This window comes from Carcharhinus amblyrhynchos, chromosome 21 (assembly GCF_965287045.1).
Source record: "Carcharhinus amblyrhynchos chromosome 21, sCarAmb.v2.hapA, whole genome shotgun sequence".
NCBI classification, from domain to species: domain Eukaryota; kingdom Metazoa; phylum Chordata; class Chondrichthyes; order Carcharhiniformes; family Carcharhinidae; genus Carcharhinus; species Carcharhinus amblyrhynchos.
The window spans coordinates 2011158-2034782 of NC_137344.1; the positions used below are offsets into that span (position 1 = coordinate 2011158).

Here is a 23625-nt window from a genome sequence, read left to right on the forward strand (position 1 = left end):
CCCCATAATTATCGCCGTTCCATTTCTGCAGGCATCATTTATTTCCTTGTTTATAGCCTGCCCCACCTCTAAGTTATTATTTGGGGGCCTATAGACCACATCCACCAGCGTCTTCCTCCCCTTACTATTCCTCATCTCCACCCACAACGATTCCACGTTCTGCTCTTTGGAGCCTATATCTTCCCTTACTACCGCCCTGATATTATCCTTAATTAACAGAGCTACCCCACCCCCTTTTTCCTCCCATCTATCCTTCCTAAACACTTGATACCCCTGGGCATTCAGCTCCCAGTCCCTGTCACCCTGCAACCACGTTTCCGTAATGGCCACCAGATCATATTTTCTACCTACAGAGTATAATTAAGGAAGACATTCAGGTTTTCTGGACTGATATTCATTGGGTCCGGACTTAATCCTGACACCAAGAATCCCCATTGATTCTGTTGAGCTGACCAGTAGGCAATGCACAGGAACAGCTTAGTAACCTGCTTACAATTCTACTTAATGCTACTTGGAATGCAGCCCACAGCTGAGCTGCCAGGTACAGCTGACTTGTAAGCAAATAAAAAATTGGTTCTTTTACTTAAACACCCTTGACAGCTCAAATACACTGAACATTTGCCCCACTGGTGAGATGACTCATAGCATTTTAATTAGTTTATTCAACATTAATGCTCAGTATCAGGACATATTTGCAAGGCTAGCATTTATTGACCATTTTAAGCTGGTAGAGAAGAGGTTGGCAAGCCACTACTACGACAGTGTGCCCTGCAGCCTCTTTAAAGGTCAGTCACGAGTTAAATATGATAATGCAGGACTGGAGTCACCCAAAGGCTCAGATCAGGTAAGGGAGGCAGGTTTTGTTTCTATATTCGTGAGTCTATTGTTGTTTACAGCTTTATGGTTACTTTCACTGATACAAGCATTTTATTTCCAAGTTTGATTGGATTCTCACATTGCTGTGGTGGGATTTAAAACAGATTAGCCCTTTAATTGTGCCTAAACTTTAGAATGAAAGGCAACTGCAACAGGTAAAGTTGTTTAAACTTTGAACCTAACTTCTGATGTTCACTACTCCACTCTGCCACCTCAGAGTTTTACAAATCAGCATATTAAATCTATACATAAATGGAGAATTAATTACAAATTTTTCATTAATTTACGTTTCTCTATGGTAAATATAAAATATGGCCCAATGTTCCAGCGATTGTCAGCACAGTCTCCGAAAGCCAATCCTACACACAACTAGTTTGTCCACTCAATCACACTGAAAAAACACATGCTTTTGAAAAATGAGCTGAATGAATTTGAAAAACAGAAAGCAATCTCATTCTTTTTCTCAATAAAAGTCCGCACTATTGCCATGAACAAGCCAGCAGATCCCAGATAAACTGAGCCTCAACTGCCCATGTGTTAGAGATGCTTTGGCACAACCTATCATATCAGAAACAAGCAGCTACTAAATGCAGTTACAGTTAGAGTCAAAGAAGAAACCAAAGCAACAATCACATCAAAAATACCCACAGGCTGCAGTTGAATATCAACAGGGCACATGAAAAAAATGAAAATAAGTCATTAATAATTCAATAATAAGTTGTATTCAGGTTTTTTCTGACAGTAAATTGCATTAAAAATAGTAACAGTGTCAGCTGAAGGTCTAAACACTTGATAAGGTGGCAAGAAAGTCCTTCAGTAGGATGTCACACATTGTAAAAAGGGAGTGGAGGGATCATGGGTGTTGCCTGCGCTAATTTTTGTGGTACCATAAGCCATTTCATCCATAGGCTTATTATCTGACTGGTGTTGAGCTGGGAACAAGATCAATTTCATCTAGATGATTGATTGGTTATTGGACACCATTCAACAAGGGACAAATGTTGTGACAAATTACTTATTAACATGACCCTGATGGTTTCCTGGAGGGATAGCAAGACTGTGAACCAACAGGCAATCACAGATCAATGCAACCCTGGTTCCATAAATATCAGTTAACCCTGCATTAAAAAACAGGAGCAAAGGGCAAAGATTAGACTTTGGGTTGGGATCCTGGGATCTCGACCTTGCAATGTGTGGGCAACAGTCACCCGGTAAAGATGTTTTCCTGAGTAATCAGAAGCCATATTCACCTTCTAATCATAGAAAATATAAGCAATCTCTTGAACCTGAAGGATCAATCAAATCTTGGAAGGAACAGCAGCCAGGTGAGAGAGAGAAGGAGCTTCCTGCTTGAAGCATCCACTCAACAACTTTTAAATTTAAAAACTGGCCACAATAGCTGCAGCTGGAGCCTGCAGGTTTGTCTGGTGCGCAGGAAACCCGTTCCAGGCAGTTAGCCTGTTCCTGATGTCATAGGGATTGAAAATTCCAATAAATCTCTGGTAATTGGCCTCCACTGACTGGTGATTCTGGTTTGCTGACCCAGTCATTATCTCAAAGCATCAACAACCCAGTTAAATCTTAGTAATCATAGAAGGTGGATGTTGCTCGACAGGATCACTCTTACCTTGTCCAGTGGGTCATGTACCTGTTCTGAAACAAGTTACAATCTGTCCCTGCTAAGTGACTAATGGTACATTAGGAATTCGGTGTGGACCAGCAGTGTGAAAACAGATGCTTCTTTAATGCTATGCTTGCTCATGTAAAGATCAACCTCTGCCCAGTGAATGAATGGATATAATGTAAAATAGGCTTGAATTAAAGGGATTTGGCAGGAAATACGGAGCACCTTTTTAAGTGAGGTGCACAGGACATTTCTGCTGAAGCATTTTGTCTGGAAAAAATTAGACCAAGCCTGATCTTGCATATATATATAATTCCCATTATTCATATTAATAAATGTGGCATGGGAAGAAAGGAGTGGCATTTGTCTGTTCATGTAAACAGTGATGGGGAACCTAGGCCAGTGAGTGAGCTGTATGAGTGACCCTTCTTTATCACAGCAGCCCACAAAATTGAAATCATTAACCATGACCCCATGAATAAGATTGAATACATTTAATATACACCAAATATTTAATGAGTTATAGAAAATATTAATAAGGATATCATCAACTTTAAAATGGTAAAAACAATATATATTCACAGTTTGGGTGCAGAGGGAGGACAGAGTTCTCAGTCAATGCTGTGTGCAATCAGCGTGAACCTCACTTCCCTCGCTCTTGCTTTACGCACAAGTTCAGTCACACCAATAGGAAAAAATCCGGACAGAAATTAGCAGAACGTGACAACCCTGCGAGTGGATTATGGTCAACAAAATGTCTAGTGGACCGCACTCAGAACCTAGATGGGCTGTACGTGGCCCCGAGCTGCAGGTTGTCTACCACTGCATGTAAACATGGGATCGCCACGTGCTCCAACTAAACAGAGTGCACATAAGTAAACTTCACTGGACAAACATGCACACATTAGGAAACAATGGGCCTGATTCTACCATTGCGTCGTGCCCGTTTTTGGGCATGAAAACATGGTAAAGTCGGGTGTGAGGCCATTAACGTGATCCACGCAAACTGCCACTTTACCAAAACCTGGGAATGGTGACGATCTGCTTCGTGCCCAAAATGGGTGCAACAGCAATTTAAATGCATTTGCATATATTTAAATTGAATTAATGAACTGCCCGCCCAACTTTATCAGCACTTTCCCCTTTACCACAGCGTTTGCCAATCCGGAACTGCGCTGTAACGGACCTGCTAAATAAAGGTCTGAATCGGGCGCTCCAGTTGCTGAAGAGCGCATTCAGAATGTCCAATGGCTCCCTGACTCTCAGTGACAGGGGATGGAGGAGGGAGGCAGGTCAGATCATTCTCTGGGGGGGTGGAAAATTGGTCTCTATAGCGGGGAGGTGGGGGGGGGGGTGGGGAAGAGAACAGCGATGTTTGTGGGTAGTGGGGGAAGTGGCTGAGGGGGACAGTGATGTGTGGGGGTAGCAGGGTGGTCGATAAGGGGAACAGTGATGTGTGGGAGTAGCGGGGGGGTTGATAAGGGGACAGTGATGTGTGTGGGTAGTGGGGGGGATGGATAAGGGGGACAGCGATGCCTGTGGGTAGTGGGGGGTGGGTCAATAAAAGGGACAGTGATGTCTGTAGGGGCCACTTTCTCCACTTTCTGCAGCCTGGGAGCGATCTGACACGAGTGTGTTTTTTTAAACTTTTTTTTCCAACTGTGCGTGCGCAGTTCAGAGCTCCGACCATTTTGGGCAATGCGAATGAGAGTGGCAATTTTTTTTTCCAGCCTGAGTGCGTATGGGGGCACCTGAAAGCAGATTTCTAATTCGGATCTGAATTACACCCAGATTCAGCACTTCGAATGAAAATGGTAAAATCAGGCCCAATTTCTACCAAATACAAGTTGAGAATGTTTGTCCATTTCAGAAATGGTATTATAGATTTAACCTCTCCTGTTTGCATTTCTTTTCTCTCTAGTTCAGACTTAACAACTAATCCCAAAACCAGCTGTGTGACCAACACAGTTAGAAATAAAATTAAGACTTACAACTGCCAGATGGTGGATTTCTTTTTCTCCTGAATTGATGGGTTTTCTCTCGAGGCACTGAACACAAAAGATACATAAACAAACGGGATTTAAAATTCCAGCCAAGGAAGGTTAGAAATAAACAAACAGAAATTGTAGATTACTTTTCCAGTTGGAGAACTCCTACCGGATCATCTCTGTCCATCGCACAGCTTCCTGCAGTTCCATCAGCCGCTCCTTATACTGGTTACGCTCCATGAGAACACGGGCCATCTCCACCCGAGTAAAGCGCTTTCTCTGAGCAGTAGGAACATCACTCTTTTTTTTGAAACACAAAAAAGCAAGACATGGCAGATTGTTTTTCACCAGTTCAGTGCTGTTTTCATCAGACACAAATGTATTTTTACCCTGAAGAATGGCACAGAATTCAACAAATTTCCCAAATTGTCAAGGAGGATCCCTGATTCCCTGTCCCAATGTTCAATGTTGTAAGTGAACTTCCCGAGTGGCCCTCTCTGGGATACATGACAAATATAACCATTGTGGAACTAATATGTAAGGAAGTTTGTTCAGTGAAACTCTGAACTGAATGAGGGAGTGGGAAAAAACTGGGAAGAGACTATTTTGGGACCAAATGACTAGAGTCAAGTCTTACTATTGTAAGAAGTTTCAATCGAGAAGTGACAGCAAGTTGTCTGCTGTTGGCTTGAAACTAGTTGCAAAACAGAAGGGAATTTGAAAATGGAATATACACACAAACTGTTTGGAGTGGTAAAAACAGAGATAACGTGTACCTCATCAGAATCCTCCTTGGCTCTGCTCTTTGCTTCTTCAGCTTCTAACCGCACTCTAAAAGAAAATATTGCAATTAGAAATAAATGGATCAGAACGTTGTTAGTTTACTGGCTCTGCAGGCACATTGTGAGAAGTTTCACAATACCAGGCTAAAGTGCAACAGGTTTATGTGGTAGCAAATGCCACTAGCTTTCGGGGCTCTGCCCCTTCGTCAGGTGAGTGGAGAGTTCTGATCACAAACAGGGCGTATAAAGTCACATGTTCAGTTTACGGAATACTGATTAGAATGCGAGTCTTTACAGCTAATCAAGTCTTAAAGGTGCAGACAATGTGAGTGGAGATGACATTAAGCATAGGTTAAAGAGATGTGTATTGTCTCCAGACAGGACAGTAAGTGAGATTCTGTAAGCCCAGGCAAGTCATGGTGGGTTACAAATAGTGTGACATGAACCCAAGATCCTGGTTGAGGCCGTCCTCGTGGGAGGAACTTGGCTATCAGTTTCTGCTCAGCGACTGCGCTTACACGACAGCAGAAACTGATAGCCAAGTTCCACCCACGAGGACGGCCTCAACCAGGATCTTGGGTTCATGTCACACTATTTGTAACCCACCATGACTTGCCTGGGCTTACAGAATCTCACTTACTGTCCTGTCTGGAGACAATACACATCTCTTTAACCTATGCTTAATGTCATCTCCACTCACATTGTCTGCACCTTTAAGACTTGATTAGCTGTAAAGACTCGCATTCTAATCAGTATTCCGTAAACTGAACATGTGACTTTATACGCCCTGTTTGTGATCAGAACTCTCCACTCACCTGACAAAGGGGCAGAGCCCCAAAAGCTAGTGGCATTTGCTACCACATAAACCGGTTGAACTTTAACCTGGTGTTGTGAAACTTCGTACTGTGTTTACCGCAGTCCAACGCTGGCATCTCCACATCAGCACATTGTGAAACATAACTGCATCAGACAGTTAAAACAAATGCTGAAGGACATTTTGAGTTTGTTAAAGCACAGCAGTACACGGTCCAGTAACAACAATCCGCACTCTCGTCAGTAACTTCTGAAGGAATGCCACACTGAAGTCACAAGTATCAGCATAACTGTATCCTTGCACACTAAAGTATTGGGGTGGTGGAAGCAATAAATCAATTCTCACTTCCTCAGCTCTTCCTCCAAATCTCTATTCTTCTCCTCCAGCTTCAGTTTGGCTTGTCTGACCGACTCCAACTCTCCCTGCAACACATCCTTTTCACATGTCAGCTCATCAACCTTTGCTATCAGGTCATTCTTCACCACATTCAGTGCATTTCTAAATGAGAGAAAGAACAAGTAACAGTTACATAAATAATTGCAAAGTTATTGATATTAATGATAAAGGGGAAGAACCATGAGTGTTGACCCTTGATTCAGCAGCTGACAGCAAGAAAGCATTACGTCTTGCCCCACCCCAGAGAATAGAAACCTGAAGCCTATTATTGATAAATGCACAGAACACAGTCATAATTCTTCACTTGGAAAGATCTGAATGCCATGAACACTAGGAAGAGTTGGCCATCAAGATAGCAGACATCTCTTAATAGTTAGCTTGAATTTTTCATTTCTCCCTTCCACCTAGATTTCCACACTTCACATTCGAGAAAGGAAATGGCCTGTTACAGTAAGCATCTTCCTATTTGAATGTGCATACTGTGCCTTTTCACCCAGCTTCAAATGGTTTCGCAGAACGAGCTGTTCAGACACTGAAAAGGAGGATTGAGGAGAATGACAGGTGATAGTTTGGGAATTAAGGTCTCCTGGTTCTTGTTCCAGTATCAGATCACATCACAAACAGCAGGATTCTGACCAGCTAAATAACTGATGGGCAGGAAGCCAATGTCTCATCTGGATTTGCCAAATCCAGATGTCAAAGCAAGAGTGGGAAGGAGACAGGAAAAGCAGGAGAGACATGACTACCATGCTAAGGAGAGACATTTCAGCTTGAATAATTGTGTCTACGTAAGGAATTCTGGCAGCAGCCAATGATACTGCCTGGAGTTACTCTCAACCAAAGTGTTCCAGCATCTTTGACCAATGTGAGAGTCATTTGCAGATACCAGAATCACATTTGTCTATGCCAGGACTCGAAGACAACAAAAGTTCCAGAAGGAAATTTACCTGTGGACATTCAACTGGAAATGGTTCAGGGGCCTGAGTTACTGAGCGGTGTTCGCAAGTTCTCCCTGTTTCTGCATGGGTTTCTCCGGGTGCTCGGTTTTCTCTCACAATCCAAAGACGTTCAGGTTAAGTGGATTGGTTATGCTAAATTGCCCCTTAGTTTCCCAGGATATAGAGGTTAGGTGGATTAGCAGAGTAAATATATGGAGTTACAGGGATAGGGTCTGGGTAAGGTGCTCTGTTGGAGAATCGGTGTAGATTTGATGGGTTGAATGGCCGCCTTTTGCACTGCAGGGATTTTATGATTTGAATGTATAGACTGATGTCTTTATTCAGTTGGAGCACATGGGAGTAATGTCATTGGTAGCGCAGGTTTTTGTGGGTTTAATCTTACCACAAGGGACCTGTGTAACTTAAGTTTAAATTTTAAGTTTATTTATTAATGTTACAAGTAGGCTTACATTAACACTACAATGAAGTTACTGTGAACATCCCCTAATCATGACACTCCGGTGTCCGTTTGGGTACACAGAGAATTTAGCATGGCCAATTGATGCACCTAACCAGCATGTCTTTTAGACTGTGGGAGGAAACCGGAGCATCCAAAAGAAACCCATGCAGACATGGGAAGAATGCACAGACTCCGCACAAACAGTGACCCAAGCTGGGGATCAAACCCGGGGCCTGGCGCTAAAAAGGAATAGTGCCAACTACTGTGCCCCCAGGCTGCCTCCATTCTGAGTCCATGCTGTGCTTTAATTCAATATTTTATAAGTAAAGAAGATTGAATATCACAATGCATTTGACTACCTTTTTGTGGCCAAATTACCACAATCTAAGCAGAAAAAAAAAGTGGTACACTGAGCATCCCATCTCTTTTGTTACCATGGCATTACTCAAGCTCCAATTCCAGTAAGTCAGTTCAGTTTTTCTGACTGGATTCAGATTCACTTTAGCTCAATGTATACTCCAAGCAGTTTAATAAAAGCCCTTTTGAGATACAGTGTTTTATTAAAATAGCTCCTTCCCAAAGCAGCCAAAATGAATCGACATTTAGAGTGCTCCCATGATTTGGCCAGGAAATACACTTACATTGTTATGCACAGCATGAAAACATTTACATAATAATCATTCAAACTGGGGACTGGGAGGGGTTCCCACGGTGGTGCACAGTTTGCACTGTTGGCACAATTTCTTAAGAATACTCTTACCTGTTGTCCAATATGAATGAAAACGCTATGATTCTTTGTAAAGCACTGGTCTTAATATTTCCTTTTTCTTTTTCATAGAATTGGTTGCAGTTCAAAGCATCACAAACAAACACACACAATCCATCCCTTGACCAATTGGGAGGGTAGACATAAACAGCAATAAATCATAATTGTTGCAAGCCTATTCCTGAACCTTGGTTCCAGCTATAAAGTTAACTTTTTAATTCTTGCCAAATTATACCTATTTAATTTGTAACATCGTAAAAGGTTAGAGAGTCATAGAGGTTTACAGCATGGAAACAGGCCCTTCAGCCCAACTTGTCCATGACACTCTTTTTTTAAAACCCCTAAGCTAATCCCAATTGCCTGCATTTGGCCCTCTACACCCAATTATCTAAATGCTTTTTAAAAGATAAAACTGTACCCTCCTTTACTACTACCTCTGGTAGCTTGTTCCAGACACTCACCACCTGTGTGAAAAAATTGCCCCCCTGGACACTTTTGTATCTCTCCTCTCTCACCTCAAACTATGCCCTCTGGTGTTAAACTCTCCTACCTTTTAGAAAATATATTGACAATCTACCTATCTATCTAACTAGATTGATTTCTGATAGACAAGGAAATTAAGGGTTATGGGGAGCAGGTGGGAAAGTGGAATTGATCCACTTCAGATCATCCATGATCTTATTGAATGGCGGGGCAGGCTCGAAGGGCTAGATGGCCTACTCCTGCTCCTATTTCTTATGTTCTTATGTATTATCTTGTCTATGCCCCTCATTATTTTACAGACCTCTATAAGAACATAATAAGAACATAAGAAATAGGAGCAGGAGTAGGCCATCTAGCCCTTCGAGCCTGCCCCGCCATTCAATAAGATCATGGCTGATCTGAAGTGGATCAGATCCACTTTCCCGCTTTCTCCCCATAACCCTTAATTCCTTTGACTATCAGAAACCTATCTACCCGTGACTTAAATATATTCAGTGAGGTAGCCTCCGCCCCTTCAAAAGGCAGAGAATTCCGGAGATTCACCACCCTTTGAATGAAGAAGTTTCTCCTCAACTCTGATCTAAACTGCACCCCCCCCCCCCCCCCCCCAACTTATCTTGAGGCTGTCCTCCTACCCTTTCTGAGCGGGAAGAATCTCTCTACCTCTACCCTATCCATCCCCTTCATTATCTTACATGTCTTTATAAGATCCCCCCTCATCCTTCTAAACTCCAACGAGTACAGACCCAGTCTATTTAGTCTCTCTTCATAGTCCAACCCTCTCATCTCTGGTATCAGCCTAGTGAACCTCCTCTGCACTCCCTCCAAGGCCAAAATATCCTTCCGCAAGTGCGGTGACCAAAACTGCACACAGTACTCCAGCTGCGGCCTCACCAGTGCCCCGTACAGTTGCAGCAAGACCTCTCTACTTTTATATTCTACTTTTATATTTTAAATTTGATGTTTTCAAGTTTCCCTTTGTACTTCGGTTTTGTTTGGGCTGTTCCCCCTCCTTTTGGGAAGCTGCCCCTTTTACTTTGCCCGGATTTAACTTGAGTTTGTTTATTTGGTTTGACCTAAAAGGGGCCAGAGAAACCATGTAGGTGCATTAGTCAAAACCTAAAATGAAAGAACTGCTCCTTCAAGTAAAGGCAGGCTTCTGGTCGGAAGGGTGAGAACAACAGCAATAGATTCTGGCAATGACATTTCAATTCAATCAATATAATCAAGCACTGCCGTTCAGAATTTATTAATAGGGAGGCAACAGCTTAGTGATATTATCGCTAGACTATTTAATCCAGAAAAGGTCACCCCTCAGCCTCCCACGCTCCAGAGAAAAATGTCCTGGTCTATTCAACCTCTCCTTACAACTCAATCCATCAAGTCTCGGTTGCATCCTAGTAAATCTTTTCTGCACTCTTTCTAGTTTAATAATATCCTTTCTATAATAGGGTGACCAGAGTTGCACAGTATTCCAATTGTGGCCTTACCAATGTCTTGTACAACTTCAACAAGACATCCCAACTCCTGTATTCAATATTCTGACCAATGAAATCAAGCATGTCGAATGCCTTCTTCACCACTCTGTCCACCTGTGACTCCACTTTCAAGGAGCTATGAACATGTAACCCTAGATCTCTTTGTTCTGTAACTCTCTCCAACGTCCTACCATTAAATGAGTAAATCCTGTCCTGGTTCAATCTACCAAAATGCATCACATCGCATTTGTCTAAACTAAACTCCATCTGTCATTCATCAGCCCACTGGCCCAATTGATCAAGATTCTGTTGCAATCGGAGATAACTTTCTTCACTGTCCACTATATCACTAATCTTGGTGTCACCTGCAAACTTACTAACCATGCCTTCTATATTCTCATCCAAATCATTAATATAAATGACAAATAACAGTGGGCCCAGCATTGATCCCTGAGGCACAGTGCTGGTCACAGGCCTCCAGTTTGAAAAAAAACTCTGTACAACCACCCTTTGGCTTCTGTCAAGAAGTCAATTTTGATTCCATTTAGGTACCTCACCCTGGATCCCGTGAGATTTAGCTTTATGCAGCATAATGATTAAATTAAGCATTCTAAGTGTTGAAATGTTTTTGTTTTCTGATCTAGTGAGCAATAAATGCTGACCTATCCAGTGATGCCCACATCCCATGAGTGAATAAGAATAAAATCTGTTTGGTCTCAGAGCACATCTTGCCTACTGACAGTTGCACCATATTTTTCTTAATGCTGATAGAATTTGCACTGCAGATGTGAAATAGTTTGCCACAGAATGACATTCTCTGCTGGGTTTTGGTTTCTACAATGCTGTTTAGTCATCCTTTTCCAGAGTAAAGGATAGTTGGGTGGCTTTTCCCATATGAAATGACAATTTCACAGTGATTCATGGCTGCCACAAGCATACTCAAAAAACACATCTTTCGGGGATTACAGCTACAGATTTAATATTTACACCAATGTAAAACAGTGCATTGACATTAACACTAAATTATCAAACAAATTGTGACTTTTTGAGGACTGAAATTGGGAGCATTAGACTCACATGAATTAATGATACTTTTTAAAATTCATTTGTAGGACATGGGTGTTGCTGGCTGATGTGGTGTTGGACTGGGGTAAACACAGTAAAAAGTCTGACAACACCAGGTTTTAGTCCAACCGATTTATTTGATAGTAAACTCACAAGCTTTCGAGGGGACTCCCTCTTCGTCAGGTGAATGCCATTCACCTGATGAAGAGGGAGTCCCCTCGAAAGCTTGTGAGTTTACTATCAAATAAATCGGTTGGACTAAAACCTGGTGTTGTCAGACTTTTTACTGTGTTGCTGGCTGGCTGGCCAGCATTTATTGCCCATCCCCAGTTGCCTTTGAGAAAGTGACGGTGAGTTGCGTTCTTGAATTGCTGCAGTCCACATGCTGTGGGTTGATCCACAATGCCGTTAGGGAGGGAATTCCAGAATATGACCCAGCGAAGGAACGATGATATATTTCCAAATCATGATGGTGAGTGCCTTGGAGGGGAACCTGCAAGTGGTGATGTTCCCTTGTATCTGTTGCCTTTGTTCTTCTAGATGGAAGTGGTTGTGGGTTTGGAAGGTGCTGTCTAAGATGGTGAATTGCTGCAGTGCATCTTACAGATAGCACACTGCTGCTACTGAGCTTTGGTTGTGGAAGGAGTGGACGTTTGTTGATGTGGTGCCAATCAAGCGGGTTGTTTTGTCCTGAATGTTGTCAAGCTTCTTGAGTGTTGTTGGAGCTGCACCCATCCAGGCAAGTGGGAAGTATTCTATCACACTCCTGACTTTTGCCTTGTAAATGGTTTTCAGGCTTTGGGGAGTCAGGAGGTGAGTTACTCACCACAGCATTCCTAGCCCCGGACCTGCTCTTGTAGCCAGTGTGTTTATATGGTGAGTCTCGCTGAGTTTCTGGACAATGGTAACCCCAAGGATGTTGATAGGGGGGGGATTCAATGATAGTAAAACTATTGTTATGGGGCAGTGGTGACAGTGTCTCTCACTGGTGATGGTCATTGCCTGGTAAGTCTGGCACGAATGTTATTTGCATTCTTCCTGTCAGTTGACCAGATTTCATTTTTTTTTTATATACGAGTTGCAATTCCCCTCTTTGCTCGGACTAACAGAACCTAAGCGGAGCTCTGAAGTCATAAATCACCTTCAAACATCCCTGCAGCAGTAGAGCTAAGAAACCTTTCAATCTCATTTCTGATGTCCCAATCCAATACACCTGCATATCTACAGCAATCTCTTGCATAGGTATATGTTAATGAGGACATTTCCATGTGCGTTTACCAATTTACTTGGTAGGACTCTGCCTGGATCAATTCTAAATGCAATGGAGAGGGACTAACAATTGGATGCCAGATTAAGATAATAATATTTGGATGCTGGAATTGGTTAGTCATTTTTTTTTTGAAATAGTAAAAAGTTGTTTCTTTGGGGCAGATGAAAAAGGCAATTATCTGAAATCAGTTGTGATTTTAAGCTCTTAATTACTTTCGCCAAAGATGTGATCTTGATTTTTTTCCATCCCTTGCCAGAATCTCCTTCTTAAACATCTTATTGGGAGCAGACCTATGGATATCAGCTGTCCATTATTACCTCACCACAATCATCATGATTAATGCCTGAGTCTTTGACGGTGGGTGCAGAGGCCAAGAGTTTCACAGCAAAGTAGCAGAGTTGCTAATACGGCACAAACAGGGATGGATTTCAAACTTTCCTGGTCAGATACTTGTGGAATAAAGTGACTGAATTGCCAGGAGAGCCCTAACTTATATTTTTAAATGTCTTTTAATTTACCAAATATACAATTTGTGCACACAGTCATCTGTGTTCTTTGAAAGTTATCCACCATAACTTAGGAATTGAAAAATACCTCAGTAGTATCTATTCGCTTCAAGTCAGAAACACCTGTACAGGACAATTAACCTGGCCCACTTTAAACCTGCAATTACTTCCCAGCAGACAGCTGCATTCGACAAGTTCATCTGAAACAGGATGCAGTAACATTCAACTGAGACTTACTTGGTCTCCAACAGCTGTGTGTTTTCCTGAATAAGATTTTCAACTTCACGGCCCATTCCTGGCAATAAATTAAATGTAGAAAGTTAAAAGAAATTTCCAAGCTGCAAAAATACCATTAACAAAGCCTATTTCCCTATTCTAAATTATTGCCTTGTTAAGTACATCAGGAAAGCACCATCTCAAGACTGAGCATTGCTACTAATAACTCTTCATAAAAAGTCCAACTATTTACATTCACTAAAAGCTAGCTGTTCAAGAAAATAGGATTAGAGTTCAAAAAGCAATATCGTAGTTCAAAGACCAAGATTCCACCATACCAGTCCAATATGTTGCAGATGGTTTGTCCATATTAGAATGAGCAAACAGTTGGAGATTAGAAAATGGAAGTTAGAGCAGGCAGCACATGAAACAAAGGGACAAGCCAAGGAAGCAATAGCTGGAAGGAGCAGGAGAGCTGAGTTGATGAGATGTGGTCGATGCACAAGTCTGTGTTGGCCCCAATGCCTCAGTGTCCCTGGGAAAGACCAGTTTTAGGACATTTACTGAAAAGTTCTTTCTTTTTTAGAGTCTCCTGTGCAAACTGCAATCCTCCCTTCCATGAGGAGACGGTTTCAATATGGAAGAAATTCCCAAAGTGCAGCATTTTAATTCAATATTAATACAAAGTTTGCTGCAACTTAGTATTGCACTGCTCTGTACATTGACCATGTTGTCTTGGCTAAGCATTGTCATAAGCACAAGTCTGCCCAGCTGAAGCACAGAGGTGAGCACCTAATAACACTGGCTAACTTCCTGCATCACCTTAGCTCCTGCCCTGGTCACTGTCGAGGTCAGAACTCAGTGGCAGACACAAACCATTGCCAATAAACAGATTGCATTTTACCAGGGTTGCAAAGTACAGCACCATCACCAGCTTTTACTCACAGAAAGCCAGAGGATCAATAAATTTGACTTGTGATCAAGTTTTAACTTCATTATCGATCCTACCAAGGTCTTTTGCCCTTATTTAAAAGGGGAGGATTCCGAGGGAATATGAGAGATGAGGAATGGCTCAGAGGGTCGCAAGATTTTGGAGTTCTCTTTCTCAGAAAGTATTGGAGGCTGGGTTATTGAATATATTCATGGCCGGATTACACAGAATTTTGATTGACAACCAAGTAATGGGTGGCAGGCAGGAAATTGGAGCTAAGGCTACAATGAGATTACCCATGATCTTGCTGAATGGCAGAGTAGGCTCAAAGGGCTCATGCTGTTATTTCTTAAGATCATAAAAGGAATATTGTCTTCCAACAGCATGCCTAGCAGCCTAAGCTACAGATTCATTAGCCAATATCCAATGGCATCAATTGACCAGGAAACTCTCCATGTAGTCTTATACTACATCAACAACTTGAATTTATGAAGTGATGAAGTGCCTTTGACATCATAAAACATTCTAAGGGGTTTCACAGGAGAATTATAAAGCAAAACTAGGCCCCAAGGCACATGAAGAGAAACTAGGGCAGGTGATTAGCAGTTTGGTGGAAGAGAGAGATTTTAAGAAAGATTTTAAAAGCTGAATAGAGAGGCAGGGAACTTCAGCTAAAGGCATGGTTAGTAATTGTATAACGATTAAATGGGAGACGCTCAAGAGGTGAGAGCTGGATGAGTGCAGATATTTTGGAGTTTGTGGGTTGGAGGAGATTACAGGGATAACGTAGAAAGAAACAATCATGAAGGGATTTGTAGACAAGGATGATCATTTTAAAAATGAAGCATTATTTAATTGGAAGTTAATATAGATCAGTAAGAATGGGTGACAGGCAAAGGGAACTTTGTGCAACGTCGGACAGACAATGGCAGCAAAGAATCATTCAGCGCATAAGAGACCCTTCTGCCCATTGAGTCTGCACTGACACATAAGAAACACCTGATCTCTCACCTGATCCCATTTACCAGCCTTTGGCCTACAGCCTTGAATGTTATGATGTGCTAAATACTCCAGATACTTTTTAAGGAATGAGGCAACCCGCCTTCACCACCTCCCAGGCAGCACATTCCACACCAGAACCACTCACTGGGTAAAAAAGTTTTTCCTCACATCCCCATGGCCCTACACTTGAACCTTATCATCTTAATGATAGCACAGATAAGTGACTGAAGGTTCATCTTGGGGTCAGACATGACATCAACGTTTTAAACACTCTGGGCCAACCTCAGATAACTTCCAGGAAGAGGAGTAGGGGCTGCAGGTAGGGAACAAAGTCATTGGGGTATGTCTCCATAGTGTTTCGGTATCTATTGGGTAAATTTCTGCTCACCCAATACTGGATACCGGACAAGCAGTCTGACAATTCATAGACTGCGGAGGGGTCAAAAACCGTGGTGGTGAGATGGAGCTGGAAGTCAACAATGCACAATGTAGAAACGGGATGATATCACCAAGGATTCTCCAGCTACAATTAGATAGATAAAATGGAATCTGAAACATGCAGTAACCCAAGTGGATGACAGTGGAAGGCATCGGAGAAGGCATTGGTATGGTCATCTACTGGGGGCTTTAAAAGACTTCTGGATGAGCATATGGGATTTAATGGGATTGGGGGTTACAGATAGTTCTATGGCTTGGTAGGTATGGATGTGATCAGCGCAACTTGTGGGCCAAAGGGCCTGTTTGTGCTGTAGTGTTCGATGTTCAAAGGCTAAATGCAGGTTGAGAAAGCTGAGTGGGGATAGTTTCTCTTTATCACAGGAGATGCATAGCAGCTGTGATCAACCTAAATTCCAAGTTAAATGGTACTGAAACATTGTAGGCATTGTTACTGGCCAATCGCAAAGTGGTTCTAGGAGATTTCTTTGATTCAAACCATATTGTCACAGGCAAGTGCAAGGAAAATGAACCTTACTATTTTTTTGCAATATTACTGTTATGTTGCCATATGCCGCAGATCAAATTTTTGGGAGTGTGATTAGTTTAACTGAATTGGAAGAGGTATAGAATATAAGAGTAGGAGTCTGATGTTGCAGTTGTATAGAACGTTGGTTAGGCCTCACTTGGAGTACTGCGTCCAGTTCTGGTCGCCGTACTACCGGAAGGATGTAGAGATCCTGGAGAGAGTGCAGAGGAGATTTACCAGGATGCTGCCTGGTATGGAAGGGCTGTCTTACGAGGAAAGATTGAACGAACTTGGGCTGTTTTCCCTTGAGAGACGTCGGCTGAGGGGGGATCTAATAGAGGTTTATAAGATTATGAAGGGGATAGATAGAGTAAATGGTGGTAAGCTTTTTCCGCTATTAGAAATGGATAGAACGAGGGGTCACGGGCTTAGGGTGAGGGGGGCTAGGTATAAGACAAATATTAGAGGGCAGTTTTTCACGCAAAGGGTAGTGGGGGTGTGGAATGCACTGCCGAGTAAGGTGGTGGAAGCAGGCAAGCTAGGGTTGTTTAAGAGTCACTTAGACAGCCACATGAGCGGGCTACATATAGGGGGATATAGCAGGCCTTACTAAACATTGTAGGCTTGGGATTACGTTTTTGCCTCAGGGATGTTACAGTCTTTGCCTGTTTAATAATGAATTTTTTTGTCTCCACAGGCATTTAAGTCCAGCAAGGGGCATGCATGCGGCAGGTTGTAGTGGGCTGCTCTTGGACGTTGCTTCGGGAGTTGCCTATTGCTTCATGTCGTTAGTGTGCTTAAACTGGACCATCTCGAGGGCAACATGACAGCTCGGAGACTATCTCTGTTGCTGTGCGGACACATGGATTTGGGCCTGTGTCTGTGGGAGTTTGCACGTTCTCCCCGTGGTTGCGTGGGTTTCCTCCGGGTACTCCGGTTTCCTCCCACATCCCAAAGATGTGCTTTTAGGCTGATTGATTGGGTACTAAATTGTCCCTATATTGGACCTCCCTGATCCTCGCACATTAGGCGTAGACTAAAATCATGAATAGGTCACTGAGACAGTGGGACGGCGGCGCGGGCTCGTTGGGCCGAAGGGCCTGTTTCCCGTGCTGTGTTGTTCTTTGTTCTATCAATCATCAGCAAAGGAGGTCTGAAGGCAAGTGGTTTAAAGTTGGCTGCTGCATTTTAAAAGAAGCAGATACAACTGGAGGATTGTAAATAGATGAGGCAAAATAGTGTAAGTATTAAAATATAGCATCCGTAAAGCAAAGGGGGTGAGCATTTTTGAAAAAATGAACTTCTAAAGGATTGTCAAAACACATTCGAGCACAAGATCAACGGGGTAAAAACAGATTTAAGGAAGCATTGAAGACTGTGTTGGTGATGCTGGCTGTGAGATCTCAAACAAGACTGTGTGTTGAAGCTAACCTGTGAACAGCAGTTTGGTGTCACCCTCAGAAAGTGCCCTGAGGGTTGCAAGGCATTGTATGGCAATGTATTTGGAATTTTAAAGATTAGAAAATATATAAGGACTGTTGCCATCAAAATGGGGTTTAGTTCTGAGTTTTATTTAAGCCAAAATCTTTTAGGGAATGTTTGAAAAGTACTGTTAACTGTCTTAAGAACAGAAGAAATAGAAGCAGGAGTAGGTCATCTAGCGCTTCAAGCCTGTCCCGCCACTCAGTAAGATCATAGATTACAGAACATAGAACACTACAGCACAAACAGGCCCTTCGGCCCACAAGTTGCGCCGATCACATCCATACCTACCAAGCCATAGAATTATCTGTAACTTCCAATGCCATTAGATCCCATATACTCATCCAGAAGTCTTTTAAAAGACCCCAGGGAGTTCACCTCCACCACCACCGACAGCAGCCGATTCCACTCACTCACCACCCTCTGAGTGAAAAACTTATCCCTAACATCTCCTCTGTACTTGCTTCCCAGTACCATAGTGACCATTTCAGCCCTGGGAAATAGCCTCCGAGAATCCACTCTATCTATTCCTCTCAATATTTTATAAACCTCTATCAGGTCGCCTCTCAACCTTCTTCTCTCCAGGGAGAAGAGACCTAGCTCCCTCAACCTATCTTCATAAAGCATGCTTCCCAATCCAGGCAACATCCTTGCAAATCTCCTCTGCACCCTCTCAATAGCTTCCACATCCTTCCTGTAGTGAGGCAACCAGAACTGCGCACAGTACTCCAAGTGGGGTCTGACAAGGGTCCTATAAAGTTGCAGCATTCCCTCCCGACTCCTAAACTCAATCCCTCGATTAATGAAGGCCAGTACACCATACGCCTTCTTGACCACATCCTCCACCTGCGAGGCCGATTTATGCGTCCTAGGGACCCGGACCCAGACCCCAAGATCTTCTGCTCTTCAACCCAGCTAAGACTCCGACCCTTGATATTGTACTCCTGCATCCTGTTGGTCCTGCCTAAATGGACCACAACACATTTATCCGCATTGAAGTCCATTTGCCACTTCTCCGCCTAGTCTTCCATCCTATCTATGTCACGCTGCAACTTCTGACATCCCTCCAGACTACCCACAACACCACCAACCTTCGTATTGTCGGCAAACTTACTAACCCATCCTTCCACTTCCTCATCCAGGTCATTTATGAAAATGATAAACAGCAAGGGTCCTAGAACAGGTCCCTGGGGCACTCCACTGGTGACTGACCTCCATGCAGAAAAAGACCCATCCACAACCACTCTCTGCCTTCTGCAGGCAAGCCAGTTCTGGATCCACAAGGCCAAAGCCCCTTGGATACTATGCCCTCTCACCTTCTCAAGAAGTCTTGCATGGGGGGCCTTATCAAACGCCTTGCTGAAGTCTATGTAAACCACGTCCACCGCTCTTCCTTCGTCAATGTGTTCAGTCACATTTTCAAAGAACTCAACTAGGCTCATAAGGCACAACCTGCCTTTGACAAAGCCGTGCTGACTATTCCTGATCATTCTAGACTTCTCTAAATGCTCATAAATCTTGTCCCTCAAAATCCTCTCCATCAACTTACCAACCATTGAGGTCAGACTCACCGGTCGGTAATTTCCCAGGCTATCCCTGTTCCCTTTCTTGAAAATGGGAACCACATCCGCAATCCTCCAATCCTCCTCATGGCTGATCTGAAGTGGATCAGTTCCACTTTCCCGCTCTCTCCCCATAACCCTTAATTCCCTTGTCTATCAAAAACCTATCTACCCGTGACTTAAACATATTTAGCGAGGTAGCCTCCACCACTTCAACGGGCAGAGAATTCCAGAGATTCACCACCCTTTGAGTGAAGAAGTTCCTCCTCAACTCTGATCTAAACTGCTCCCCCCTTATCTTGAGGCTGTGTCCTCTAGTCCTGCTATCCTTTCTAAGCGAGAAGCATCTCTCTACCTCTACCCTATCCATCCCTTTCATTATCTTATACGTCTCTATAAGATTCCCCCCTCATCCTTCTAAACTCCAACGAGTACAGACCCAGTCTATTTAGTATCTCTTCATAGTCCAACCCCCTCATCACCGGTATCAGCCTAGTGAACCTCCTCTGCACTCCCTCCAAGGCCAAAATATCCTTGTGCAAGTGCGGCGACCAAAACTGCACACAGTACTCCAGCTGCAGCCTCACCAGTACCCTGTACAGTTGCAGCAAGACCTCCCTACTTTTATATTCTATCCCCCTCGCTATAAAGCCAACATTCCATTCGCCTTCTTGATCACCTGCTACACCTGCAGACTGGGTTTTTGCGACTCGTGCACAAGGACCCCCAGGTCCCTCTGCACCATAGCATGCTGCAGCTTTTCGCCTTTTAAATAATAATCCCTCCTACTATTATTTCTGCCAAAGTGGATAACCTCATACTTGCCAACATTATACTCCATCTTCCAGGTCCTTGCCCACTCGCTCAGCCTATCCAGATCCCTCTGCAGACTTTCCACACCCTCCACACAATTTGCTTTTCCACTCATCTTTGTGTCATCAGCAAATTTCATCACCCTACACTCAGCCCCCTCCTCCAGATCGTCTATATAAATGGTAAATAGCTGAGGCCCCAGCACCGATCCCTGGGGCACTCCACTAGTCACCAACCGCCAATCAGAATAGCACCCATTGATACCAACTCTCTGCTTCCTATTAGACAACCAATCTTCTATCCACGCTAACACCTTACCCCCAATTCCGTGCAGCCTAACCTTCTGTAGCAGCCTTTTATGAGGCACCTTATCAAACGCCTTTTGGAAATCTAAAAACACCACATCCACCGGTTCCCCTCTGTCTACCGCACTAGTCACAACCTCATAGAAATCCAATAAATTTGTCAAACACGACTTCCCCTTAACGAATCCGTGCTGCGCCTGCTCGATCAAACCATTCTTTTCTAGGTGCCTTGCTATTTCTTCTTTGATGACGGATTCAAGCATTTTTCCAACTACAGATGTTAAACTAACCGGCCTATAAGTCCCTGCCTTTTGTCTGCTACCTTTTTTAAACAGCGGCGTAACATTATCCGTTTTCCAATCTTCCGGCACTTCCCCGGAATCCAGCGAATTTTAGTAAATAATTACTAAGGCATCCACTATCACCTCTGCCATTTCCTTCAGAATCCTGGGATGCATTCCATCCGGCCTTGGGGACTGGTCCACCTTCAGTTCCATTAGTCTATCAAGCACTACCTCTCTGGTGACAGTAATCACATTCAGGCCCTCAACTCCTACCATTCAACTATCCTTAAGATCTGGCAAACTATTCATGTCCTCCTCTGTGAAGACCGAGGCAAAAAACTTATTTAAAGCCTCAGCCATTTCCTCATCTCCCAGCACTAAATCCCCCCTCTCATCCTCTAAGGGTCCAACATTCACTCTAGCCAAACTCCTCTTCTTTATATATTTGTAAAAACTTTTACTGTCCTTTTTTTTATTTAGTGCTAGTTTAGCTTCATAGTCTATCTTTCCTTTCTTTATCAACTTCTTAGTCATTCTTTGTTGATTTTTAAAATTTTTCTGAATCTTCTAATCACCCACTACTTTTAGCCACTCTGAACACATCAGCTTTTAATTTAATACTCCTTTATTTCCTTTGATAACCACGGCTGGTTATCCGTTCTCCTACATTCTTTCTTTACCATCGGAATATATTTCTGCTGAGTACCGCAAAAGATCTCCTTAAAAATCCTCCACTGTTCCTCAGCCATCCTACCAATCAATCTGCGTCCCCAATCTACATTTGCCAATTCTGCTCTCATCCTATCGTACTCCCCTCTGTTCAGACAGAGGACACAGGTTCAGGACCCTACTTTCTCATCCTCCACCTGCATCAAAAATTCAACCATACTATGATCACTTGTCCCAAGAGGATCCCTCACAAAAAGATCCCTAATTCTACCTGCCTCGTTACACAACACCAGATCTAAGATAGCTCGCTCCCTCGTAGGTTCCGTCACATACTGTTCAAGGAAACTATCCCAACAGCATTCCAAGAACTCTTCCTCAAGCCCACTGCGTCTGACTTGGGTCAACCAATATGCAGATTAAAATCCCCCATAATTATCGCCGTTCCGTTTCTGCACGCATCACTTATTTCCTTGTTTATAGCCCGCCCCACCTCTAAGTTATTATGTAGACCACACCCACCAGCGTCTTCCTCCCCTTACTATTTCTTATCTCCGCCCACAACGATTCCACGTTTTGCTCTTTGGAGCCTATATCTTCCCTTGCTACCGCCCTGATATTATCCTTAATTAACAGAGCTACCCCACCCCCTATTTCCTCCCGTCTATTGTTCCTAAACATTTGATACCCCTGGACATTCAGCTCCCAGTCCCTGTCACCTTGCAACCACATTTCCGTAATGGCCACTAGATCATATCCATTTGTGCTGGTCAGCGCCATCAGTTCATTCACTTTGTTCCGAATGCTTCGTGCATTCAGGTAAAGTGTCTTTATACCAGCCTTTATCTGGACCTTATTTGAAGGAACGCTACTTACCTCTCTCATGCCCTCTACTCCTTTTATTATTGGGACATCCTCAACATTTTCCTGTGCCCGTACCCTCTCCTTTACTTTAGATTTTGTAATTTCTCCCACCCCCAATTAGTTTAAAGCCCTGTCTACAGTCCTAGTTATACGATTTGCCAAGACTCTGGTCCCGGCACGGTTCAGACTAAGACCATCCCATCTGAACAGGTCTCATCTGCCCCAATACTGGTGCCAATGCCAGGTGTTCCTGTCCAAAAGATGTTCCTGTGTTTTAAGTATAAATTTTCTTTTTTCTTATTTTAATAAATATTCATCTTTAGAATAATCATAAATGGATAAGAGTTACTTATCTTTACTTCAGGAAAACTCCTCACATCAGACAAATTGCAAAATTGTTCTGATTCAAGTTTCCTTTTGGGATTTGGGCAGCATATAATCTGTTATGTCATAACATTAGGCTACATCATTTGAATATTCCTAATATTTTTGTACAACTGAGTGATCTGCCAGGCCACTTCAGTGGGCATTAGAGTTACCAGGAAGTGTAGATTTGTCAGGCGAGAACTGAACCAGGCAGGATTGTAAGTCACCTTACTAGTTGGGTTTCTTTTGGGTAATCTGGCTGTTTTCATGCCCATCATTTCGAAGATTTATTGAATTCAATTTCACAAGCTGTCAATGGTGGGATTTGACTCATGATCTTTGGATTGCTAGTCTAGTGCTATAGTCACTATACTACCACTATGCCCAGGTATGTACACTAGACTCTCCTAAAGTAGAACTCAATCCACATTAGAAGGGTACAACTTTGGAGGGAGAGGCAGAACCTTGGCAACAAGTAAGCAGAAGGGGTTTTGTACAAAGACAGCGGCCATGGTTGAGGGGAACTCATTAACAAAAATCGACAAAATGTGAAACAAATGGAATGATGCCTGACTGAATGACATAGGAGTTGGGGAGGAATAAAAGGAAGTAACTACAAACATTTTGCCAATCCACAACTGACGGAATGGTCACAACAGCAATTCCATTTACACCCCCCCCCCCCGGCCAATCCCCTACAAAAACTGGGAAAATATACAGAATT

General features: G+C 43.1%; 1 protein-coding gene across 6 annotated transcripts in view; it reads right to left on the bottom strand.

Annotated features, from left to right (window-relative positions):
• The window catches only part of LOC145356524 (C-Jun-amino-terminal kinase-interacting protein 4-like), a 315087-nt gene that overhangs the window by 58113 nt on the left and 233349 nt on the right, over positions 1-23625 (bottom strand). For all 6 annotated transcript variants that reach the window (XM_080209269.1, XM_080209264.1, XM_080209266.1 and 3 more), the window contains 5 exons: positions 13684-13741; positions 6430-6582; positions 5265-5319; positions 4658-4788; positions 4492-4548 (listed from right to left, as the gene is read on the bottom strand). In XM_080209269.1, the coding sequence (XP_080065395.1) occupies positions 4492-4548; positions 4658-4788; positions 5265-5319; positions 6430-6582; positions 13684-13741 (454 nt within the window). The remainder of the gene's footprint in view (positions 1-4491; positions 4549-4657; positions 4789-5264; positions 5320-6429; positions 6583-13683; positions 13742-23625) is intronic.